Source organism: Rhagoletis zephyria, unplaced genomic scaffold, assembly GCF_001687245.7.
Source record: "Rhagoletis zephyria isolate East Lansing unplaced genomic scaffold, Rhagoletis_zephyria_1.1 Rzeph_scaffold_03807, whole genome shotgun sequence".
NCBI classification, from domain to species: Eukaryota; Metazoa; Arthropoda; class Insecta; order Diptera; family Tephritidae; genus Rhagoletis; species Rhagoletis zephyria.
In genome coordinates this window covers 17,989-43,718 of record NW_016160890.1, presented here as the reverse complement: position 1 = coordinate 43,718, position 25,730 = coordinate 17,989, and the positions used below count along the sequence as shown (strand labels likewise).

General features: G+C 35.9%; 1 protein-coding gene across 1 annotated transcript in view; it reads right to left on the bottom strand.

The window, feature by feature from the left end:
* Positions 1–420: 420 nt before the first annotated feature.
* Positions 421–25,730, bottom strand: part of LOC108369696 (uncharacterized) — a 39,555-nt gene continuing 14,245 nt past the window's right edge. Inside the window, exons 5-13 of the mRNA XM_017624860.1 lie at positions 23,939–24,093; positions 23,748–23,845; positions 23,242–23,381; positions 22,931–23,040; positions 16,719–16,850; positions 4,598–4,692; positions 4,140–4,406; positions 3,127–3,918; positions 421–929 (exon numbers count right to left, since the gene is read on the bottom strand). Coding sequence (XP_017480349.1) covers positions 3,315–3,918; positions 4,140–4,406; positions 4,598–4,692; positions 16,719–16,850; positions 22,931–23,040; positions 23,242–23,381; positions 23,748–23,845; positions 23,939–24,093 — 1,601 coding nt within the window. The 3' untranslated portion in view covers positions 421–929; positions 3,127–3,314. The remainder of the gene's footprint in view (positions 930–3,126; positions 3,919–4,139; positions 4,407–4,597; positions 4,693–16,718; positions 16,851–22,930; positions 23,041–23,241; positions 23,382–23,747; positions 23,846–23,938; positions 24,094–25,730) is intronic.

Below are 25,730 nucleotides of genomic sequence, written 5' to 3'. Positions count from 1 at the left end.
GTTTATAAAATGTTTAACTTTTCCAATAAAAGTTCTTTCAACAAAAAAAAAATTCGCTATCGGCTAACTATGTATGCATATAGTCTGTACATTAAGGTGGTTCAAAATAAGTAAAGTTGCAATTTTAATGCTCTCACCCTCTAGGATTTTTCTATATCGAAAAAATTTTTTAGAGGACCTCAAAGCGCTCAAAGTTTTCCATGTATTTTATATGGGGGAAAAACAACTTTTCGTACAAACGGTATAGAATATTTATTTACGAGAATTCTAGGCCATTTCTACGAAAAGTTGTTTTTCCCCATATAAAATACAAATAGAATACATGGAAAACTTTAAGCGCTTTGAGTGACCTCTAAATATTTTTTGATTTCAAAATAAAAAAATAGGGATATATTTTTTCGGTGTATTTTTGGACCACCCTAATGTACATACTTCGTGTATCTATGTACGGACATATGTATGTTGCTTTTATGCTAATTATTCCATTATGTTTAATACGTATGAAAGTTCTTAATAATGCGAGCTTAAAGCTTTGACTATTTTCACTAGTTTACCACTTCAATTATTTGATTACCAAATTAATTACTTAGTTTTAAGTAAACTAAATACAATTTTCATTTCCTTCCGATATATGCAATGACATACTTATGTACATATACATATTCACTGCATGCACTATTTATGTACAATATGTTTTTTCGATAGTTTAATTACATTCAACTCTTTGCAAAAAAAGGAAACTAATGTTACTTCATATAAGTGAGGAAATGTTTTACCATTACAACCTTCAACCATTTATTATTAAGTATTTATATATGTAAGTAGTATGTTTTGCAGTATTCTAAGCGGTCCAGTACATTCCATAACACATTTTTGTGAAAAATTCAGAAACGGCTAGTGTTTTGTAGTACTCTTTGCTTTATTCGTACCTGCGGAGTAAAAATGCCATCCATTAGTTTTTGGTTCCCATGACAGTGGACGTCATGCACATAAAGTGAGCTCAAGCTCAAGAATTTGCACTAAAAATTGAGTCGAGGCTTAATCTAACTTTTTATGCATGATGTCAGAATATGGCGATCCTTGTAACAATTTGGATTTGTAGAATAAAAAAATTCCCTTAACACAGTCTAACTACGTCTACCCTTCTACAATTGAAACATTTATGTACATTAGACCGTCCCAGTTCGCCATACACCTCCGAGTATTCGTCATATACTTAAGCAGGGATCACACGATTTGTACATTTTGACTTTTAACTTCGATAGTACTTTTATAATACTATATAAATAAAATAATTAAACAAAAAAAATATATATTATGACTTAAAAAATCATATTTTCCTAAGTGTAAATTTTTCGTGCAATGTCCTTATTTACCGTTTAGAGGGGAGAGCTTAATAATCTTTAATATTATCTATTGATTTCGTATAGCTGCAGTTTTTTAATACCCTTTTCACAGTTGGTAAGTAACTCACATTCGGCGGTTAATTTATAAAATTATTCTACTAAAACTCTTTAGTTAAATGCCGAAAGTGGGTTAACTCGTCACTGGGATAAAAGCTCTTAATCGTTATCACTTGATTCTTTTTTTTCATTCTTATTCTATTATCACCATTGCCTTTGCCATTGTCATTAGAATTTTCATTACTGGGTACATCTTTTTTTTTAATAAAATAAACTTTATTTTAAAAATGGTAAACTTAAAAAAAATTGCAGCGTTTATTAGCTTGCTCATGAGCTAATCAGAACATAGAAGTTGCATTCAAAGTTACTACGTGGGTAATACAAAAAGTCTCTGACTTATCAAACTGTTGTCGTTATATTTTACAAGCTTTTTTTAATTTTCACTCAATATTTAACCAACTTTCCGATGACATAGATACTTGAAAAATGAATTAATTAAGAATTAAGATGTTTGAAAAGCCCGCATTTATGGTCGGAAGTGGTTCATATTTAGAACGTATATTTCTTCATGAATCACCACAAAATTTTGTCCGATAGGTGGCGCATAGTGTCGAAAATGAGAAGAGCTAGTGAAATAAATTTAACAGCATACTAATGTCCTTGAGGTGGAAAATTCAAGGAAAAATTATTTTGTTGAATAAAAAATCAACTTGACCTTTTAAATCACCTGAAAAGTAGCGAGATTTCAATTTATATCCTTTTTTACCCGAAAACCGTAAGCACTGAACTTTTTAAAAAGTTTTAAACACTTGATTTTGTTGTCCTTGCTTTAAGAAGTCGAAATCAATTTATTTTTTTTAAGGGTTCATTAAATGCTGTTTTTAGGTCAAAAAGCAACAAGTAATTAAAAAGAAATACTTTTGGGGGTCTCTTTCAAGGTAAAAGTAATGTCTTATTCATTGTGACCTTCAAAATGATTTTCAAGAGAAAAATTTTGTAATTTTTTTACCAAAAACCAGCGACCGAGAACAAATCTCGAAAGTTTGCTCCCAAGAATGCTTGAAACCAAAACCGAAATGAGAACAAAACTGTCGAGAACATTCTCAATGGCAATTATGTAAGAACAAACCCCCGTGTAGAACGTTCCAAAAGAGAACAAAATGCGAACAATAGTTAATGGAAACAAAAGTCTCCGGAACGTTTTGGCAAAGACCAAGAGTCTAAGGAACTTTCTCTCGAATACAAATTTGGGAACTAACGTCTCACGAACTTTCTGACAGAGAGAGGAGCGAAAATAAATCTTCTCTGAAGCATTCACAAAGAATGGGAGCGAGAAAAAAATTTTTTCTTACATTCCATTAGTTTGAAATGTTTGAATATTCATGCCTATTACGGTATCTGACGGATCATATGGATCGCATGGATCGAATACGATTCGTACTGCCACAGTTATTCAGTTATTTACTCTGCATGTCCTATTGAAATAAATCTTCCAATGGCATCTTTTAATTCCAACTGTCTGTTAATTGCCAATGCTCTAAATGCTTTTTAATACCTCTTCCTCCTTTCAGTACTTTTTCTAGCTTTGCAAGATGAAATTTTTAAAATGTCAACTAAAATGTTTACTAAACTATCCTCACCAAAGTTACACACATTCTAAGGGCGAACTGAAAAATCCTAATTGATTTCACACCGCATACATGCACTTAGAAGCTTTACCTACCCAAGCGACTTCGTTATTTGTGGCGACATTTCACTCGTCCTCGCAAATGCCCGCTGTGTTGCGCTTCCCGGACTACTACCGGGTACTGCGCCAGCACATTGCAACAGTCTATCGAGTGTGCTAATGTGTTTTTGCTGTTGCGTGCGCCCATGTGGATATGGCGTGATTTTCGTCGAGTTACTTAAATGTCAATGCGATGTCATTATGATGACATCCGGCGCTGAATTTCTAATGTCGATGTAAGCTGTCGATTGACTCAGCTTTGGCTTGGCTTTTCCCTGAGCTGATGCCGGCATCGGCGTCATTGTCGTTGTCGTGGTTGACTTGCTACCCGCCGCCGCCGCTGCCGCCAGCGCACTCTCCCTCGACTGCTGTTGCATAGCCAACTGTTGCTGTTGCTGTTGGTGTGCCGTTGATTGCTGTTGCTGTTGCTGTTGTTGGGCGTGTACGTGCGTGTGCGCATGTTGATGATGATGATGACACATCTCTGACGGCACTGCTGGCGTGGGCGGTGTCGGTGGCAATGCATTCATACGATGCATATGCGGCATGGACGACTTCGGCGCTGGATGTCGCTCCCTCATTTCGATATAACCCTGGGCATCGCGTATATTGAGTCCTGTAAGTTGGTTGCCGCCGCGTCCACCAGCTGGAAGCGTTGGTGGTGGTGTCGATTCAGCACCATCATAACCAAATGTAGAAAAACGTGAGCGTGAGTGAAGGCTGGCCCTGTCCTTGTTCACTGAGCTCAACGAGCTTTGGTGCATCAGTGGTGTGGCAAAAAGCGATTCACTGTAAGCAAAGACATGGGACATGGGATACTCATTGATTGCTGAACAAACATTGGGGACAAGTGTGCAAATATGCAAATATGCTGATACGACTACGCTTATGAATACATATGTACAGATGATGTACGTTTGTTGTTTGTTGTTTGTCTTTTCAAATTGTAACATGTAGATATGGATATATGTATGTATGTATATGTACGTGTTTGTGTTGTTGTTTTTTACCGCGTTTGACAGCCCATATCACAGGCATTTGCCGCCGCCGCCGCTGCCACTTGCGCTTCCACTGTCGTTTCGGAGCTATTCTCATCGCGGCCGTCATCACCGCAGAAGCTCGTCTGTACGACCATGTCATTGCGATGCCTAAGAATGCTGTGTTCACGATCCTTGAGGTCAGGTTTGTTATGAATGTGCGACATGGGCACCACTTCGCGATAATAGCGATTCGTTGTGTCGTCAAGAATTTGCAAGGATGTCTGCGATGGCTTGGGCCTGTGAAGTGGAGTAAAATTGGAATTGACAGTTCGACATAGGGGCAAACAAACACACATACACGCACGCATGCACGCATGCACGCACGCACGCACGCACGCACTTGTTGTGCATTCGCAAGTTAATAGAAGTTATTGCACTACACAAATTGCCTTTTGTAAAATACGCCCTCACCACTTTGTTCCACTTACCTCGGCATTGTGCTGTGTAAATTCTCCCTTGAGCGTGCCTTTGAACTGCGGCCCAATTCATCCAGTTTGCTCTCCTTCGATTGGCGTATGTGTTCCTGAAAATTTAATTCAAATCATGGAAACTAAATATTTATGTGCCACGGTTGCCGAGAGACAATAATCTTTGTTTTGCTGTTAGCTGGTTGTTGAATGCATATTGTATATACTAACTGTAATACTGGGCAATATTGTAAGAAATGAGAATAAAGCGCAAAATACATACATACATACATACATATGTACATAAATATAATATTAAAGTGAAATCAATGCAAATAACACCTACAAACCGATATGGTTAAATCAGTAACCCTTTGTTTAGAAGATTTTATAAATTCCAGTAAGTTGGAGTATTAGGATAAATATATATTTGTATATGTACATATGTCTATATAGTTTACTGTGAAATAAATTATATTTGGTCATACACAGTCATAGCTGACTAAAAGGATTATCTCGAAAAAAAATGTGTTATCAACTAGATGTCTATAAAATATACACATGTACAAATGTTTTTGTATATATCAGTTTAGTTTATTTGTGCATAAAATATTTTTGAATAATTTTGAAATATTGCCATATCGTAAAAGTGATAATAAATAAATATGCATGTTTGTATTCAATCATAAAAATACATATGTATGTATGTAATTGTATTCCTGCCTCAACCTATCTAGTGGATATACATAGTGGCGCTAACCTTAATAAAAATGGTAAATATTTGTTTATAGTAAGTTTATGTAAATTCCTTATTTGTGTATACATTACACTTTCGCATCGTATAAAAATATTGCATACTTTGCTCTTCATTTTATTTACAAGAGTAAAATTAAATTTCCAAAATTTTGTTTTTGTGTGAATTTGCATAAAAAAGTAATTACAATCGAAAACGTAACCAATCCAAACATTTTTATTCTCAAATTTCGCGGATTTTTTTTATTATATTTGGGTCAAAGATATTCTAAGGCATCGATTCCCAACCGGTGGGTCGCGTAAGGGTAACAGGTGGTTCGCGAATCGATCCTAAAACTATCAAAAATAATGAAATAAACCATGACAAAGGATACGAAAAACATCTTCATTCAATCCTGATATTGACGTGTTAGTTCAATTGCACAGTCCCAAAAATCACATTAACCCTTAACTACTGTACTTAAAAAAAAAAACACATAACTACCCACGTTGGTTTGTGAGATACACAAACTTAATTGTTAAGTAATGAAAATATATGTACATAACGCGTTTCTCCAAGAGCTGTTTTTAGTAAAAATATTACACCTTAGACTTTGCAAAAATTAAAACACTAGAACTATTTTTTATTCAAGTTAATTAGATTTAAATTTTATTGACAATATCTGCAAACCACATGTTAAGAGCAAAATCAAAAAAGCAAAAAAGTGATTAATTTGTTTGAAAAGCAAAAGACTGTTTGTAAAATAAAAATACTAGTAGCGGCGAATCAGCTGCACTTGATAGTAGTGGGTTGCATAAGGAAATGGATTAGCAACAAAAGCTTACGGGGTGTGCATAGCTCAGTGGTTAGCGCTTCTGACTTTGCACATCGATGATGCGGGTTCGATCCCTGCTGAAAGTCTAGAAAAAAAGAGGTCTGATGAGGAGATGTGGTGATCTCCGAAATAGCTGCTTGTTTTTTCCATTTTTTCCTAATAAACAAATCGTGGTACAAAGCTATTAAACTATTGAAACAAAAATACTTCAAATTAACCGAAAAAAATAAAAAATTTGGCAACTTTCACAATGATTAGAAACTGGGGAAATTTTTAGTCATGAATATTTCTTGGATTTTCAACGTTGATTTCTTATATAGCTATAAAAACAAGAAAAAACTATTTTAAATATTTATCGACACGTAAAAGGAATATTAATTTGAATCTAAAAATTTTGTCGTGATCTGAGAGACCAACAACAATACTTAATGGTTAATATTGTATTCTTACTTAAACAGAAATTTTACATATTGATACATTTCGATAACAATTTCCCTAATTGTAACACCGTGCGACAGTCAATTTTATACACAAGAAAATTAGTTGGGCTATTCGCACTTGCCTGGTTATCAGGTTATCTGGTTAAAACTTATTATTGTATACTGTATGTTATTGTTGTACACTGAATGAAAAATAAAAGCACATAACCAGATAACCTGATAACCAGGCAAGTGTGAACAACCCAAATATATTCGCGAAGTTGGGGGCAAAAAAGAGTAAAACTAAACTAAAAGACTTAAATTTCCTGTCAGCGACAAGTGGACTAATGAAGGGTGCACTAGGTGATATCGCTAAGTGGGCCAACCAGAATGGATTGGGGGTTAACCCAAGGAAAACAAAAGTACCCACTTTTTTTCTGCTGAAATTAGGGGGCAATAACTTTGAATCACTTCTCCGAGGCAAAATACCTCGAAATCATTCTGGACTCCAAGTGGAATTGGGAAAATAATTTAGAGGAGAGAGCCAAGAAATCTCGACCAGCGTACTACATATGCAAAAGAACCTTTGGAAAGCAATGGGAACAATCACCGTACATCTCCTATGGGATGTACACTTCAGTCAACAGACGAATTGCAACCCACGGGTCCTTAGAATAGTGGAGGGCTCTAGACAAAGACTTGCCTGCCTCTGTATAACATGGGCCGTGAGTAACGCACCTCAGAAAGACTTAAACATGATTTTTCACCTACACCCGCTGCATATTTTCATCCATGGTACGGCCGCAAAGAGCGCCCTAAGGTTCAGTGAGGCCAAAACGTGGAGCGCAACCAATTTCGGGCATGCAGCACCAATTAATGTAATAAAAAGGGGCCTGCTCAATGGAATTAAAACTGACATAGAAGCCAGCATACGCTTATTTGGGACTTCAATACGAATGTGCCTAGTTCTAAGTTCTCGCCCAGAGAAGAATGGGATGCAGGACTGCCGGTAGCAGAGGGTGGTATGTCCATCTCACTGATGGTTCAAAGATGGAACAAGCAGTAGTGTCTTCGAAGCAGAGTCTTTTACTTAAATAGTAGTAGAGCTCCATAAGACAAAGCCACTTTCTTTGCAGACAGTCTAGCAGCACTGAAGGTAATAGGATCTAAAATTGTGAAATCGGGAATTATATGGAAATTTCGCAAAACACTGGCGTAGCTGAGCCGTGTCAATATCACTCTATGCTGGGTCGTCTTATGATATGGCCAGATGCGGCTTGGAGATGCCAATAGAAGAAACGGATAGCTCCATACTACCACCGTTTAGTGATCACGTTAGGAAAATTTGTGAATACATCGTGGCCACGACTAATGACTTGTGGAACAAATAGGAAGATTGTGAGATTAGTAGGAAAAAGACGAGGGACCTACTGAAACTCAATAGGTCGGCAGTGAAATGCCTTACCGGCATCATCAGTGGACACTGTGCTTAGCACCAATGCTTCGACGGTGGCGAATACGAACGAGTACTCTCTGCTGGGGCTGCCGTGATGGGGATGAAGAAGAGCCAATTGACCAATTTCTATGTCCATTCCTGACCTAACCTCACCCATGAAAATAAATTTTTTCATTATACTTGCTTCGCTCTCTCCCAATGTATTCATGCCATGAAAAATACCTTCTCATAAAAATACAATCGCCGTTTGGAGTCGGCATAAAACGGTTGGTCCCTCCCCTTTGTGTGACAGCATCAAGGTGCACGCCACAGATCGGAGGAAAAACTCGGCCAAACACTAACATATTGTATGAGCGCCAATACGTTAATGTTATTAACTGCTATTTCGGATTCACTATGTACATGAAACTTCTTCAAAATAAAGGTCATTACGGTAGGAGTTGAGAGGTTAGAACAAAAAATTATTTGCTAATTTACTACAGGTCGCTGAAAACAAGAATTATTTTGAAGTCAATTTACATACATATAAAATTCCGTATCTTATAATTGATTTAGAAAAAAAAAAAAATCAACTTAATCCCATTGCAAAAAAAATTATGACGTTTTAAGGTTTGCCTGTCCTGTATGGACACCACCGCTGAGGTTCAAGGCAGGCACTTTAAAATTATTTCATAAGTTTTTTTTTTCTGTTTCTGATTAGTTGGTTCAAATTCAACAATCGCTAAAGGAAAGAGATATATAAAAAATCTGAAAAATATTTATCAACATCTCGCCCAACTTCGTACTTGTAGTAAATTGAAAAAACATTTATAATATTGTCTAACAGAGTGAAATTAAATAAGGTTCTATAAAAATTACCATATATATTTTGAAGTGATTAAATGAAAATATGTAAGTAATTTAATTGGCATATATACATATATATATGTACGCTAGGGCGGGTCAATTTGTATGAGAGATTTTTTTCGACTATTCGCGTATATCACAGAAGGATTCTACGTGCAATTCTAAACAAATTTGCCGAAGAAACCATGGGTCTGAAATCAATTTGGAGTTTGCCAAATTGCGAAAAGAAGTTTTTTTTAGCATTTTGCTGTAGTGTCATAAAGAAGTGCTTAAATTTTGTTAAAAAAAATATGCTATAAGGTGTTTTTCGGTATGAGGAACACATTTTTGCACTGTTTTTTCCGTAAACCTCCGCTAGAGGGCGCAAAAGTGAAAGTTTTCACATTTTCCTTAAAACCTATTTTCGAAATTTCGCAAACTCCAAATTGATTTTAGACCCATGGTTTCTTAGCTAAATTTGCTTAGAATTATACGTTAGTGTAAAAAAATTGACCCGCCCTAATGCACATATGTATTTAAATAGTGGAGTTTAAAAATTCTGCAAACAGTTGAATATAAAAATACATATTAATATGTGTGTTTGTAATCGTGTTAAAGGATCACCAAAAAGTAAACAACAGTAATTGAAAATTGATTAGTGTAATTAAAGTAAATATTATATTAAAATTATGTATGTATATACATACATACATATGTGTTAGTCTGCATGTATAGAAATAAGTAATCGTAAATGTTTTAATTGCATAACAAAGTTAGTCAGTGCGTATAAGTAACAAAAAGTTTCCGCGGCTCCAGCTGGGAATTCGCGCGCGCTCCTAGTGTAAACAATGAAAAAGCAGTTGTTATTTTTGTTGTTTCTTTTTGTTATTTTTTTTTTTTTTGTTTGATATGAAATACGATGAGTTGTTTTTATTTTCCATTAGTTTAAGCATTTGTGCATACAATGGAGTTAAATTTTTTTATATCTGCTAAATTAAACTTTCCTTGTTTTTTTTCTTTGCTTACAAATCGACACGTTATGAACAGCGTTTCTAGTTTTAGTTGAATTTTTACTACATTACTTTTATTTTTTTTAAGTTTCCATAACTACTTTCTAGCTTCTGGCAACACTAACACTCGTTTTGCGGCATTATTTGCAAAGCGCTTGATTTGTCTTGCGTGTGTGCGTGCAGCTTAATGTTAGTTAGTTTGTGGCAGTTGTAGGTGATGATTTAGAGGAAGTAATTGAATCCGTAGAAATCGGTGTCACATCGTATCCATAGCCATTGGCAACGACCTCCGGCGGATAGCTGCTGCCCAACGGATATTCCATGCAATTTCGATTAGTCACAATCACAAATTCATCGTCATTGAAATTGACGACATTTGGATGGTAAGCGTATGCGGAACAGGAACCATTTACGTTATCACAATTGAAGCCATGAATACTCGTATATAAATTATCATTGTCATTCTGGTGCTTGTTGTTGTTCGTTATATGGCTGCCGCCACCAAAACCGCCAAACGTTCTATTATTGCTGTAGTGGCTGCTTAAAGCGCTATTGCTGCCACTGTCGGCGCCGTCAACGTCGCTGCTGCTGCCATTGACATTACCATTAGTCTGGCTCTGGCTTTGGCTCCGGCTTTGGCTCCGGCTTTGGCTTTGGCGCTGACTCTGGCTTTGACCGTTACAATTGCCATTGTCAGCCACTTGACTGCCATGTGGGTGTGGCCGGTGTGATTGCTGCAGCATATATGCTTGTTGTTGTTGTTGTTGCTGTTGGCACAGCTCCTGCTGTTGCTGTTGAAGTTGCTGCTGCTGCTGCTGGTGTTGTTGTTGTTGTTGTTGTTGTTGCTGGTGCTGGTGCTGCTGCAATTGCCAATTGTGTTCAGACATGTAATCGTTTTGCAAGCCAACGAATATTGCCGCCTTGGGTGCATCCCAGATGAACGAATCGATGTGATAAANAAAACCAAAGCTGATGCACAAAAATTGTTTTGCAAAAGCTTTACCATGACAGTTTAATAAAGGTCGCTCACAATCCATGGCATATTTCTGCAATTGCATAAATTTGTCAGCTCTTATGCACCGAATCGCGAATAGCCCTATTTTATAATTCTAGGCACTCAAGTTGATAAGCATCTATGTACGCGTGTGTGTGCATGTGTGCGTGTGTGTGTTTATATATGCAAAATGCATGTATTTTATTGTAGAATGTGAATTGTAAATTTATATGACTATTCTAGTTAGATTAGGAATTTATACGATGTGGCCTTACTTACACAACATACACGTGTACATATACATACATACATATCTGTGGGTGTAAGNCATTGTTAGCGAAAGAAGTGAGAAAAAAAACAGAAGCAAAAAAAAAATGGGAATAACAAGGAGAAAATAAAGATTCTATAGAAACACAGGATGCGTAATCCTCTTGTCAGGTAGCTCAAAGCGTATAATCTACATATTTAGCGTTGGTGTGAAAGTTGCTGTGCGTTACGAGTTACGTGTGCTAAGGTTGTGGTGGTGATGGGCGGCGTGATAGCAGCAGGTGTGTGGGGATGTCGCACGCGCGTTCTTTTTTACTACTAATCATCATGTAAATTGCACAAGTTATGACAACATTCATTAGAGTGTAGGAGAAAAAAATGCCCTGGCGTAAAATGGTGGAAAAAATTTAATGAAAATAGGTACTCAAAGTAGCTACATGACAGACTTACATACACTTACCTAAATACGTACGATAGCAATTCAATAGTATGTGGCTGTGTGTGGACGGTGATGTGTGTGTGTGTGTGTCTGAAGCACAGTAATATATGAAATATATGAGCAATTGTGTGCAGCAAGCAAAGCCAGGGGCGGTGGGCGGCTAAGCTAAAGCAACTAATGGTATTAAATTACCAACTTTCATGTAGGTCGACTGAGCTGCCTTAGCCGGCAAGCGCATATCCGTACAGACACTGAGTGCGTATTTGTATGTGCATTAGGGTGGTCGATTTTGGGTATTAGATGAAAAAGAAAAAATAATTAAAATTTTTTTGAGTTTCTATAGAGGAATCTGAATTTTGCCCCCCGTGCGATACGCCTTAACCGTCTCCAATTGGCGCCAAAATTTATATGTGATATCTATGACCTTGGTACTACCGATTGAGAGGGGTGAGGCGGAAAAAAATCTTTCATTTGATTTTTAAGGACCACCCCAATGTACATATGTACATACAGTAGACAGATACGCAGCTAAGTATATATGTATGTATTATGCCGGCTAGCGCGTTCCGCAAGGCATGCAGTCAGTACTGACAGGCAAGGACATGTGTGAAATAATAAAAAGCTACACATTCATTGCGTTGAATGGTTTGTCCTTTTCATGTCAACACCTGACATGCTGCGAGATGGAAATGGCCCTCACATAAACCGTGGGGAGCTGAATGCATTTACATACATACATACACATGTAGGTAAATATATGTAAAATGGTTGTGAAATGCGCAAAAATGTGTGCGCTTTATTTTGACTATGCATGCATATTTCTGCATGGGGGCCAATCCACGCTAAAAGTGTGCTATGCGGAGATGAAGCGATATTAGATTGTATGGGATTACCAGAAAAGGCAAGGAAAATATCTAAATAAATTTATGCTGGCTGCACAAGATGCTGGCCGGAATGAATGGCATAGCTGTGAATAGGTTCTGCCGCTGCGAAAGGTTTCGGCCTTAAAGAAGAGAGTTGTACACTTTCTCTGCGAGTTTCCAGCCCTTGCTCGAGTGAGGCTACAGATACTTGGTCAATCATTTCTGTAGAATATTTCAGAATGCAGGCCAAATGGGAGTGGATTTGCATGAGTTTGTGGTTTCAAAATGGCTTAAACTTTCTATTTGCTTGTGATCAGAATAATATCATTATAAGAAAGTACCCGTAGTTGTATTTAGCTAAGAGCTCATGAGTATAAAACAAAGGTATTTATGTCAACGTAAGCCCCACAAATGACCGAAATGTTATTTGTGAGATTATTTAAGGGTTGAATAACTCAATGGGCCTCATGCATAAAAAGTGAGCTTAAGCTCCGACTCGTTTTTCAGTACAAATTCTTGAGCTTGAGCTCACCCTTTCAGTGCAAAAATTGAGTCTGAGCTTAAGCTCACTTTTTATGCATAAGGCCCATTGACTCAAGTACATCTCAATGACCTTAAACTGAGAAGCAGGCCTCTGCCGGTGAGCGATGTTGAGCTCGTCAGCACTGTAGACTCTAAGAGCGATGTATAGCTAGTTTGTGAGGTAGGTTGGTGTATAGGTGGGCTCTTGATAAAGGCGATAAAGGGCTTTTGATTGGTAGCTTGCAATGTTCGACAACTAATTCCTTATCTAAGTGCCTACTTACTCCTCAGGCATTGCATCAGTACTGATAAGTGAGTCTGAGGGTATAGCATATTGCCGAGTAACCTATACTTAATATCTTTCTCTCCCCCGCTTTGTATTTTGCAGTGACCCGTTTTACTTTAACTCAATTGGACCACATCCTTTGGTTATCTCTAGTGCGACTTGAATCCCTTGGACTTTTCTTTATGAAGTTTGCTGAAGTCGCAGTTTTATGCCAATAAGCCGCAGACGGTGTTCGCTCAAAGTCTGTCTGACCTACGTGACAGGGTCATTAAAAATTGAACCAGTGGCCACGGCCGACATATATACGATGTATCATGCGATGAGCTTTATTCATATATCTACGGTTTAGCATGGTGCAAGGTTCAACATTCCATTACTGAGGTGATCATATTTTGCCAAGAATAATTCATCGAGTACTTTCTAGGCCTGGGTAACGGCGCAAATTTTTTGGCGCTGACACACTAACTCCAGCGCCACTGTAGGAATCAGCACAGTGTGTTGGCGCAATTGCTCCTTTTCAGGCTAAAGCTCATTTCCTGCACCAAAGTGAATTAAATCAAAGTGATATCGGTTGAGAAAAAACTCAAGTATACCCTAGTTCAAAACCCAAAAATACAACAAAACCATCATTTTCACATTCAGAAGGACCGCGACAAATTTTAGCAACATCACCTTGTAAAAATTCGCCTTGTGCTGCACATTTTACAAGTGACACTTCGTGTCTTTGCTGGTTATTTGTGCCGCCCGGTGTTGTCAGTGTTCCGGTGTTGCTTCACTGATTTGTGAAAATCGGTATCAGCGCATTGGCGCGGCGCCGCACTGTGTTACCCACGGCTAGTACTTTCACCGATCTCGGTATTCGCGACCGACTACGTCTTTCAAATATCTTTTTTTCGGTTAAAACTTCAGCGCCATATTTCCACTAAGGCAGAATTTTGAAATATATATTTTTTGATGAATACTTTGGTGCGTTTTATATTGGTGAGGGGTTTGAATTTTTCACCAGCGAACTACAAATCGAAATGCTATTCGACTTTTTCTAAGTTCTAATAAGTGGTGAATTTTGCCTTTTCCAGTTTGATGTTGACTGTTGCGCATGCATATGTACACAAGTAAATATATGTGTCTATATTCAAAGATGTTTTCTTTTCTAAAAAATGTTTGCCTTTTCGTTGCCCTCTTCTTTCTGTTTGAGCATAGCCGGCAATGAGATGGTAATAAATATCTTTCGATAGAAAGAGAAACGACATATATTTTAACTTATTTTCTACTCATTCTATTTTTTGTATATTGAAGAACAAATAATATTTCTAATTAGAAACCCCAGATGTTCATTTTTATAATTTGCATTTTAATATTATTTTTTACTAAATTCCGCTTATGGGAGCTTTCACTGTATATTGGTTATGAGACAAACTATCTACAATGTAATGTAAGTTTCACTTCTCCAGTGGGGCCCATGCACACTTGTGTTTTTTTTTTTTTATAAATACATGCAAACATCCTGGTCTCCAATCCCACTGAGATATTCGAAGGGAATCGATTTTTTTTACGGATTATGTAGTTGTGCAAATAACTTGTATGTTTCTTAAGAAAAAAAGAAGAGTTGGGCGAAATATCATGAAGGATCGTGAGGGTTATGGGCTATCTGTGGCTGCAGCCTTTACTAACAGCTGGAAAGATGACATTCGAGAAGAAGAAAAAGTTGATTAGTATTGATTATCTTGAAAAAAGGAAAATGTTAAGAAGGCAATCATTTATAAATTGTTCTATTGCCCCGACTAAGCGTTCAAATTTAGACATACTATTCCTGTGAATGCACTTCGATGGACTCACATTTAGGGGATACTGAATCAAACTAGTAAGTTAGGCAGTGAATTTGCTTTCCCTATCATTAGATGAAGTTTGTCGCACCAAGGGCAGATTACTTTGAAAATCAAAATATGATTTTTATGAAAAGTTTTTTATTTTTTATTTTCCAGTTAAGATACTTCTTGATCCGCACACATGTGATTAACAGTTTTTCTGAACCGTTATCATCGGTTTAAATCAGACAGATCTATACCATAACTCAACAGTCATCAGTAGTAGTAGGTTTGCAGGCACTTTACAAATTAACAAGTATATCAGCCGCTAAGTTAAAATGTTTATGTTGATCTCTATATGCTAAGTCATTTTTCCTGAAACTATGAAAGTATGTATGTATATTTATAAAACATGAGCCGTTGCGACGTGGAATTGCCCAGAAATTTCACGGGTATTCATGGCCACTTGCCTTTCTATGAACTTTATTCAAATTTTTTAAATAGTTTAACATTTTTATATGAATTTGCATATTTGCTTACAGCGAGCTTGCCTTTACATTGAAACTGTGGCATAGAGTTCTCTATAAAACATTAAGCAATTAACTAGTGGAAATTCGATAGAAAGTTAGCGTACCAAAATGTGTAATCTAATGAATTTACAAGGTTAAGAAAAGCTCCTTATAATTTCAAAAGAAATCTGAAAAGCTATTTTTATATAAGAGTTACTAGTATCAAGGCCGAAAATGAAATTTGTGGTGGCGTGATTAGAATTTCAAAAGAAAGTGCGGCAAAAAATGCTTTGAAAATAAATTTCGTCCTTAAAATAGACGATATTCACGAACTTAAGAAAACTTTTATTTAATCACATTTTTTTAAATACATATCTACGGCTATGAAGTTCGAAAACGCGCTTTCTCAGAAAAGTTTTCGGAATCCGGTTGAAAAATCAATATATTTTTAGTTGGGATAGAGCGTTTTTCAACCAAATTCTGATATAATGCGTTCTTGAAAAGTTCTCTAAGATGGTCGATCAACCACTCAACTGTCGATACGTATTTAAAAAAAAAATGTAATTAAAAAAGATGTTTCTCAAGTTCGTGAATATCGTTTATTTTTAGGAAGAAATGTATTTTCTAATAATTTTTTTAGTCTCAATACTTAAAACAGTGAATCTCAATTATAATAAGCTATTGCCAGCTTATGTGCATAATTTGTTTTTATATGTATTTTGTGTGAAAAAGTGTAGTCTCTTTGGAAAAATATTTTTATTTTTTTTGTGCTTCAATTTAAAAACAAACGTGCGAAGAAAATAAAACTTCAAATAAAATATGTTAATTAAATAAATTAAAACATGAAATTTATCCAAATTAAAAATTTTACCATGCAAATTTATTTACATCGTCGTATTTACAAATTTTTCGTTTCAAACTATGCATATATACTATGTAAGTATGTGGTACTTAACTACTTCCAGATAATTACTTTCTACACTAAAATTTGCTACTACATAGCGTATGCATGAGTTGGTGTGTTTACAGCTATGATTTAATTTTGACGAGTACTATTTGGTTTGACTTTTATGTAAATTTTAACATTTTTTATTTTGTATATTCTTTAGCTCACTGCTTTGATGTGAGGTTGATAGGCATTTTATGTTAAATGTTTTTGCTTCGCTGTAAAGTACTTACCCGTATGATTTTCTGATCGTGCATTATCTTTCGTATGCAATTCACCAGGAATGTAATAACCATGCCACCCAAGATTAGACCGAAAACGATCATTATAATGATCATATGCTCGGATTGTTCTGAAGATTGCTTCTGCAATATGGAAGTAGAAAATAATTGTTAAAGAATGAATGAAATTCTTGGATTGTTGATTATATGAAAAATGTATTTAAGTTTCATTTAGGAGAACATTTTAATGCCTTATCTTCTACCTGAAGAGGTCTTTTTGACCCTTCTTAGAAGAAGTCGGGGTAAAATGTTCTGTAAACGTTTTGAGCAGAGAATTTAACTAAAGGTAATCAAATAAATGAGCTTTACAACGATATAGACATAGTGCAGCGAATTAAAATTCAGCGGCTCCGCTGGCTTGGCCATGTCGTTCGGATGGACAGAAACGCTCCTGCTCTGAAAATATTCAACGCGGGCCGCGATGCTGGGAACAGAGGAAGAGGAAGGCCTCCTCTGCGTTGGAAAGACCAGGTGGAGAAGGACTTGGCTTCACTTGGCATTTTCAATTGGCGTCAGTTAGCACAGAAGAGAAATGACTGGCGTGCTGTTTTGGACTCGGCCAAAATCGCTTAGGCGGTTACAGCGCCAAATAAGAAGAAGAAGAAGAAGAATCAAATAAGTAATTCATTTAGGCTTGAAGACATCATATTTAACCTCCTATATCAGTGATTCCCAAAGCGGTCCAGGTGGACCCCCAGCGAAGACTCGACGGGGGTCTACGTTGGTGTAAACAAATTAGAATGGAAAGGAATGGAATTGTGTGTGGCTGGAAAAAGCAAAAACAATTTTTCAAAGCAGTCAGGCAGTATTTTCCATTGTACTTAGAGGCAAAAAAATATGGGGGTTCACAAGTTGTAAGTGGCGGCCAATGAACATTTATCTGGCTTCGATAGTGAAGAACTTAAATGTTGGCTTGGACTTACCTATTAATGTAGGCAGTTAATACACTGCTCAACAAAATTAGGGGAACAATAAAAAAATTAAAAATTTTTCGATAGTTTCTGATAGGATGTATTTCAGTGAAAAATGGTCGTATTGAGAATTTACAAATGGCATTTTGAAGCTTTAGGATTCTAATTCAGATTTATTGGCTAAAAATTTTTAGGAGCTAAGATTCTTATGCAATCCTCACAAATAGCGTAAAAAAATAATTTTGCAATTTTTTTTTTTTCGGTCCATGGGCGTGAAAATTTTGTTCAGTAGTAATGTATTTTAAGACAGAGTAACGTCGAAATTCCTCATTGAGGAATAAAATTTCCATCTAGCTCCGCACTATACAACTCAATTTAAGAGCAATCAATTTTGTTTTCCTCTTTTGTGAGTTAAAACAGTAAGAGCGCTCTTTGACTAAATTTTTGTTTAAATATAATTCAGATTTTTTTCCTTAATATTTACCTTATGCCCTTATGCTACTCAAAATATTACACCTCATTAAAGAGTGTTCTCTATCTAAATAGAACAGAAGAAAATATAATTATTTTATTTATACTCCTAATTTAGGGTTGCAACTCAGGCGCGACGCAAATTTTGAATTGCTAGATCTAACCTTCGCATTTTTGGACGAGTTTTGGGAATATGGTGAGAAATCTTGCCCTATCAAGACTACCATAGCTTTTATTGGTAGAGACATTTCTTCAAAAAAAGTTAAATATTTGGATGCAATTTCTGATAAAAAGTTGCTAAAAACATGAACTTCATTTGGTCCCCTAAAGGGAACTCAATTTGGGTAGATGGATGTACGATAATATTTTCAATCCAATTAAGTGCCCCCACCCATCTGAAAAAGAGGACAGAAGTAAAGTCTACGCACGCTAAGCTCAGAAAAATCCAAAGGACTAGCCTGCGCGGGTACCAACTGCCACTCTCGAAGCGCTTTTAGACCTACAATTTCTGCACATTGTAATCCAGAAGGAGGTTTTTTATGGAAGCTGACTCATCTCGGAAAAATTTGGAGGTTAAGAAGCTTAACAACCTATACATAGTTTAATACTACTTGTATTGTTATAGAAGAAGAGGAAAAACTGCACAATATATGGTGTCGGCAAGAGGAGTTAACGACAAGCAGGGCTTCAGCCAGGAAATTCAACCTGGATTAGGTCCCACTGAGAGAATAGTGAGTGGAAGTGCCTTTCACTGCAAATGTGGTCTGTTATTAGACAGATGGGCTCCGTGTTGGCTCACCGTACCCTGAACGAAAACCCAGGACATCTGCAACTGCAAGATCCGAAAAGGCATCGGATGCCGCTGTAATATGCAAGGGGTTAAAATGCTCTATGCCCTCCAAAACTAAAGATGATGTGACTTTCAAATATGAAAGAAATAGAAACCTTAATTCCTTACCTTACCTCTGCCAAATCCTTTTCTATCGAATTTAGTTCGTTTTGCCATCTACTCCAGAGTTAAGTGTTGAGGCTATTAGTTGACTGAGTTTAAGGGGGCAAGCAAAAAGGAAGCACGGTTCTTTCGGTCCGCTTAACAAAATTCTCCCAAACCACTATTTTTCTCTATTGTATTAGAAAAATTTAGACATATAGACCGCGACCAAACACGATCTATTGTAAAAGATCTATATTTGGGTACTGAATATGCTAAAGAAACTATAATATCATCACGAAATAAGAGGGAATCTTAATAAAGTTCCTAGGTGCCGCTGTATTAACCAAAACCGATTGATAGTGTGGTACCAGCAACTCTGGCTTTATCTTACTCCTCTCTCATCCCAATTCCCAACTATAGGTCTTTGAAAATTAATCCTGACTAGGGAGTCTGAAATAGCCAAAGTAGGCACCACTTAAAGCACAGTTGGGGTGGGGGTGGCCTCTAAGGATTTTTTTTCTACCTAAACGGACTCTGAAATTTAGGGAAAACTTAACACCCTCTGAGGGAAAGCAGATGATACGGCTCGGGAAAAGAGAAGCGAAAATGGAAAGGGGCTGCAAAGATCAGCCGGGACGGCAATTCGAAAAAATGTCCAAGATTTAAGTATTTAGTAGTAACAGAACCCAAGGCAGAAGCCAGAGCTATAGGCTCAATACTTATATTTATCTTGGATACTGGATTAATGACAATATAAATCCATGAAGGGGCGACAATAGATCTTAGGATCGCACTACTCTAAGGGCTCAATAGTGACTGATGTTTCCTGCTCCTCGTGACACAACCTGCATTGGTCGGCACAAACCACTTCCAGTCTTGGCTATTGCTTTATTACTCTGCAGTGCCCTGTAACAGTTCACACTTCATGCCTAGTGAAGTGATAGAGTGCTTGGGTGTTGTGGTTGTAGATATTTACGGGAAGAAGGACTTAGTAATGTTGCGCTTCCATCATCTAGGTGAAGAGGCCTAACGGAACTCCATAGCATACGAGAGATGGGTCCTGGGCCAAAGAATCACTGTGCAATCCTTTCCAGGTTAGAAATTCTGGAACTTTATTGACGAACAGTAAACTGGTTCCCCCTACCCAGTATCTGAATGTAACGAGTATTAAAATTAGAAGGCAATCCCGCAAAAGCTTTGTGGCCTTGCAGATTTATTTGCTCATCGGCACACTTTCTCTCTCAGTCAGAGAGTTAACGACAGAGTTAATTCGCCTCAAGCTAGTGACAATCCGCTGTCTGGGTTGCTTACTACGGACCACTGCTCCGACACCATGGTCAGGCTTGGAGTCATGAGTGTCGCCCAATGTGCCACTTGGTTTTGTTAGGGAAATTTTCAATGAAGTTAAATATTTATGTGTGAAGTTAAACCTGTGAAGCAAGCTTCAACGAACTTTGCTCTCACTATTTGAATATGCATGTAGCCATAATTATTTAACATTTTTCATTTTTAAATCGTGAACATAGTTCACTTTTTAACCGGCTTTTCCTACCCGTTTCTCTTTTCCCTTCCTTTTCTCGTAGAATTTAATATCGTATTATGTTATTTTGGAAAATCCAGTCCTTTGAATATTTCTACACATTGCATTTATAAAAAATTAAAAAAAATCATCAAACTGCAGTTAACAGCAACTTTATAAATGACAACTTCGACAGCTTGATAGCTTCATTGTAGTACGCTAACAATTGCAATCACTTGATAGTTCATTCGATATTCCCTTAGCACCTAAAGTTGACCATTTCTTTGCACAATTGCTATTATCAGAAGAAAGCACGTACAACATTTATATACATACATAAATACGTATGTAGCATATACGAACATATGCATGGGTGTATTTACATATATGCATTAATGTACGGGCACGTACGCATTTTAAGGTGCATAAATGTATGCATTTTAAAGCGCAGACAGACGGTAACGTTAATCCCGATTATCGATCGAAATTTTACCCTGACGGCCGGCAGTATTGCGCATTATGCGATTACTGTTTTAATTGTAATTATAGTACTATACTTGTTGAGGAATTTCGTAATAAAATTAAATATATTAAAATATATTGGAGTCAATCCATGTCAAATCGAAAAATGGTTGGAATCCGCCATTTTTGATTCGAATCAATTTTGGTCAGAACTTTTCTTTTATTATATAACCGAATACTGCCAAAGTGAAAAAGTTTAAATTTATTTTTCGAAAGCTAAGCAAAATTCTGAAATTATAATTCACAGTTTCAACAATCAATTTTAAAATTTATCAGACTATTAAAATTTAAAATGACAAATTTTCCGAACAAAATTGTGTCATTTTAAATTTTGAGAGGCTGAGAAATTTAAAATTGATAGGTGCAACCGGGCATAAATTTCACAATTTCCGGGATTTCTAGCTGATCTTAAAATATCCTAGCTCATCTGAAAATATCCTGAAGTTTTTAAGAAGGTTTTGATTCAAATATATGAATTTTTGAATTTTGCAAAAAAAATTATTGTAAACTTTAAATAAATTTACTTATGTTAAACCACTTTAACTTAATTTAAATTTGTTTTTAATTTAGTTTAGAAAATGCTTTTTTTAAAGTTCAAAAATTCCTAATTCCTAAAAATTGAACTTTCTAAAAATTTTATTTTATTTTTTTTGCAGCATGTAACGAAACCAAATAAAAAAAACAGTCGGGTCTACGTAACCGGAACGACCCAGATTTATATCTGGCCAAGGACTGTCACTCCAGCAACACTCCCCAAAAAGTCTTTGGGGAATTTGTATGCTGCTACAACAGCAACAGTAATTTATGGAAATCGCTCCGCTGTAAGACTAAATCCGGTTGAACTGCAGTATATTGCCGAGCTAATTTCTAATTTACGTGTTAATCCGGATCAACGCTGCCGTCTGTCTGTGCACTCTCTTCGGCTATGTCGAAGGCTTGAAACCTTTCGTGAACATCAGAAAATTTTATTTCAACCGAATACTGCATTTCAAATTAGTTGTTTGTGAGTTAAACAAAATTTTTACATTCACTCAAAACATATGTAGATAGAGGAGTTATTAAAAAAAAAATCATGTGTAAACAATAGGGTGGTTCAAAAAAAGGTAAAGTCGGAATTGTAATGCTCTCACCGCCCTAGGATTTTATATCGAAAAAGTATACCCATATTTTTTTATTTTGAAATAAAAAAAAAATTTAGAGGTCGCTCAAAGCGCTCAAAGTTTTCCATGTATTTTTATATGGGGAAAAACAAATTTTCTTAGAAATGGTATAGAATTGTTGAAAATCAAAATTTTTCGATCGGAAAACTCTGGTTCTCAATATAATACCCAATTATTTATTTAACCATTTTTTAATATTAACGATTTTTTATTTGTCCCGCTTTTGCATTTGGCGGAGTTTTTGGCGGACCTATAAATTATAGTTGCGATGAAAAAATGGGTGAATAAACAATTGGGTATTATTACTGGGAATCTTCTACAGATAAACAGAGTTTTCCGATAGAAAAATATTGATATTTAAGAATTCTATACCATTTCTACGAAAAGTTGTTTTTTCCCCATATAAAATACGTGGACAACTTTGGGAGCTTTGAGCGACCTCTAAATATTTTTTGATTTCCAAAAAAAAATAAGGGTATATTTTTTTCGGTATAGAAAAATCCTAGGGGGTGAGAGCATAAAAATTCTGTCTTTACTTTTTCCCCCACACATGCATTTTTGAACCACCCTAATATACATACATACATATGTAAATATGCGCAATCATTCATGCATGTAACGAAAAGCAATTGTCAAAGCTCACTCACATCGCAACCTTCCTCGTCCCAGCGAAATTTACAGTTGTCACGTCCATTACACTTGAGATCCTGTGAGATGCAAGTGGCATCCTCGCAATCGTATTCCTCCTCAGTACAAGCTGCAAATATTGACAAATGCAAGTAGTTAACGACACGAATAAAAGAAATAAAAAAAACTACTAGAAAAAAGAAAATTCATTTTCAATCAACTGTTATTTTAGTAAGGTTTTTTGGTTTTTTTGTTTTGCTTTGCATTTCGGTGTTTTTCTATTGTACTATTTTTTGATTCACGATTCATTGACTCATTGTTTGCTACCTACCGGTGCCACGATCTCGAAAGGCGGTATATAAAATGGCAAATGTCGAATTGATGGCCACCTGTTCGGCAAAGAAACGCAGATGCAGTGTATTCGTATCGGAAGTGATGCCCTCACCAGCAGAGCCGCAAAAGTTTTTTATTCTGCAAACAAAAAAATGGGAAAATTGCAAAAAATTGAGTAAAAGTGAAATAAAGAATTTCAAGTGTACATATGTATGTATGTCTGTGTGCGCAGAGAATGGATAATATGAAATGTACGTAGTCTCCATCAATATGCCACATCACTTCGGTGTCAGTCAGCAAGTTTGTCAGTTTGTCAGTTTGTCGTTTCGTGTAGGGTGAAAGTGGCATTGATGATTGAAAGATGTCTATGCGCATATGTATGTAATGCATGTAGTGTGTTTGTGCATGTCAAATAGAGTTTGACATGATTTTGTGGCCACAAGCCAATGAGGCGAGATTATCACAAAAACATCCATTTTCCCTATTATGTACTACTTGACTTACCTAAGAGGCATGACTGTTTGTTCTGGGAAGATATCTAAGAAATTCGTTTCACAGTCATTGGGTTTGCTTAATTTAAAATCTAGGAATTTCACTTGTATCTGCAATTAATTAAAAGTGAAATGGAAAATAGTAGTGTTAGTGCATTTATGTAATTGAAGTAGGAATTCAGCAATTCAAGTGATTAGTTTTACCTTCCAATTATCCTGCACCTGTATGCGCCAGATACAATCCAAGGGTATTTTATTTTTAATCACATTATCTCTAATATCTGCGGGCACATCGGTTGAGTTGATGAAACCCTCGAAACCATCCTTTTCGATTGTGCAATTTAAGTCTGTGGTGGGTGCTGTGGGGTTGCAAAAAAAAAAATAAAAAATGTTATGGCAATGCAGTTTTGACAAAGTAAATCCTAAACTTCAAAAGCTTTTATCCGATGTGTACGTACTGATGTATTTTTATAGTTAAACAGTGCGTAAAACCTCAAAAGAAAAATCAGCTCTTGTTAGTGTTGACAACATTTTCAGGAAGGTGAAGTTGTCAAGCGTTCAATTAAGTAGATGTTAACCAAAGGATAGTTTGCCAAAAGGGCAGCAATGGCGAAGTAAACTTGTGTGCACAACTGCATCGTCTGGGCTTAATTAAGATTTCATCGACACTAAATGCTTTAAAAATTGCTCCCCAGACATAGCACACATCCATAACTTGTATGTACACTAGGGTGGTCCAAAAATGCACTTGGGAAAAAAGTAGGAATTTTAATATTCTCGCCCTGAACGATTGCTCTTAATCGAAAAAAATATATAGACGTCGCTTAAAGCGTTAAAAAAGTTTTCCATGTATTTTCAATGGGGGATAAAACCATTTTTGGTGCAAGTGGTATAGAATCCTTGAAAATCAATATTTTTCGATCGGAGAACTCTGTTTCTTTTCAAGAGACTTCCCTTAATAATATCCAATTCTTTATTATACCATTTTTTAACACTAGCGATTTTGTATGGGTTGCCCCATTGCATTTTTGGGGATTTTAGGGAGCCTATGAACAATTTTTAATGCTAAAAAATTTTTAAATAAACCATTTGTTATTATTACCTAAGATATATTAAAGAGAGGCAAAGTTTTGCTAAAGGAAAATATTGATTTAAATGAATTCTAAACCACTGCCACGAAAAATGTTTTTTCCTATATAAAATATATGGAAAACTTTGAGCACTTTGAGTGACCTCTAAATATTTTTTGATTTCAGAAAACAAAAAAAAAACAGGACTATAATTTTTCCGATTTAGAACAATCCTAGAGGGTGAGAACTTTTAAATTCCGACTTTACGTATTTTGGAGCGCCCTAATGTACATACATATTTGCATTGAAAAGACAATATGCCTGTCTACCTACATATTCCTCATTTAAAAAGGCAAAATGTGAACGGTTTGAGAGTAGATTTTTAACTTAAGTATATCGTTACCTTAATATAGAAAGGGCTTACATATATATTTTTTATTTACAGAGTAATTAAACACTTTAAATTAAAATCAAGTTCTTTAGCTTATAAATCATTTGAAATGCAGTAATTAATTGAAATTTCGGTTCAATTCTTATCATTAGATATCAATATTGTCATATTTTACATCAATTACACTTTCAACTCTTTTTAATTGAAATACAGTTGGCAACCCTGGTAAGAAATATCTTTGCGCTAAATGCTTCCTAAAATCCATTTTGGTTGTTACACATATTGTAATATTTTACTTAGCTAACGTGAATTTAAAACTAATTTTCTTATTCTATACAAGTGGCAACCCTATACTAGAATATGCGTCAACCAGAGCTTTAAATATTTTTTTTATTATATTGTATTATTGCAATTACTTACGTAACTGCCATAAATATTTACCTCGATAAATATCGATATACATTATTAGTTTGTGAAGGGGTGGCAACACTGTTTAAAACCATCTTGGCACTAAAGCTTATTCAAACAGCTACCA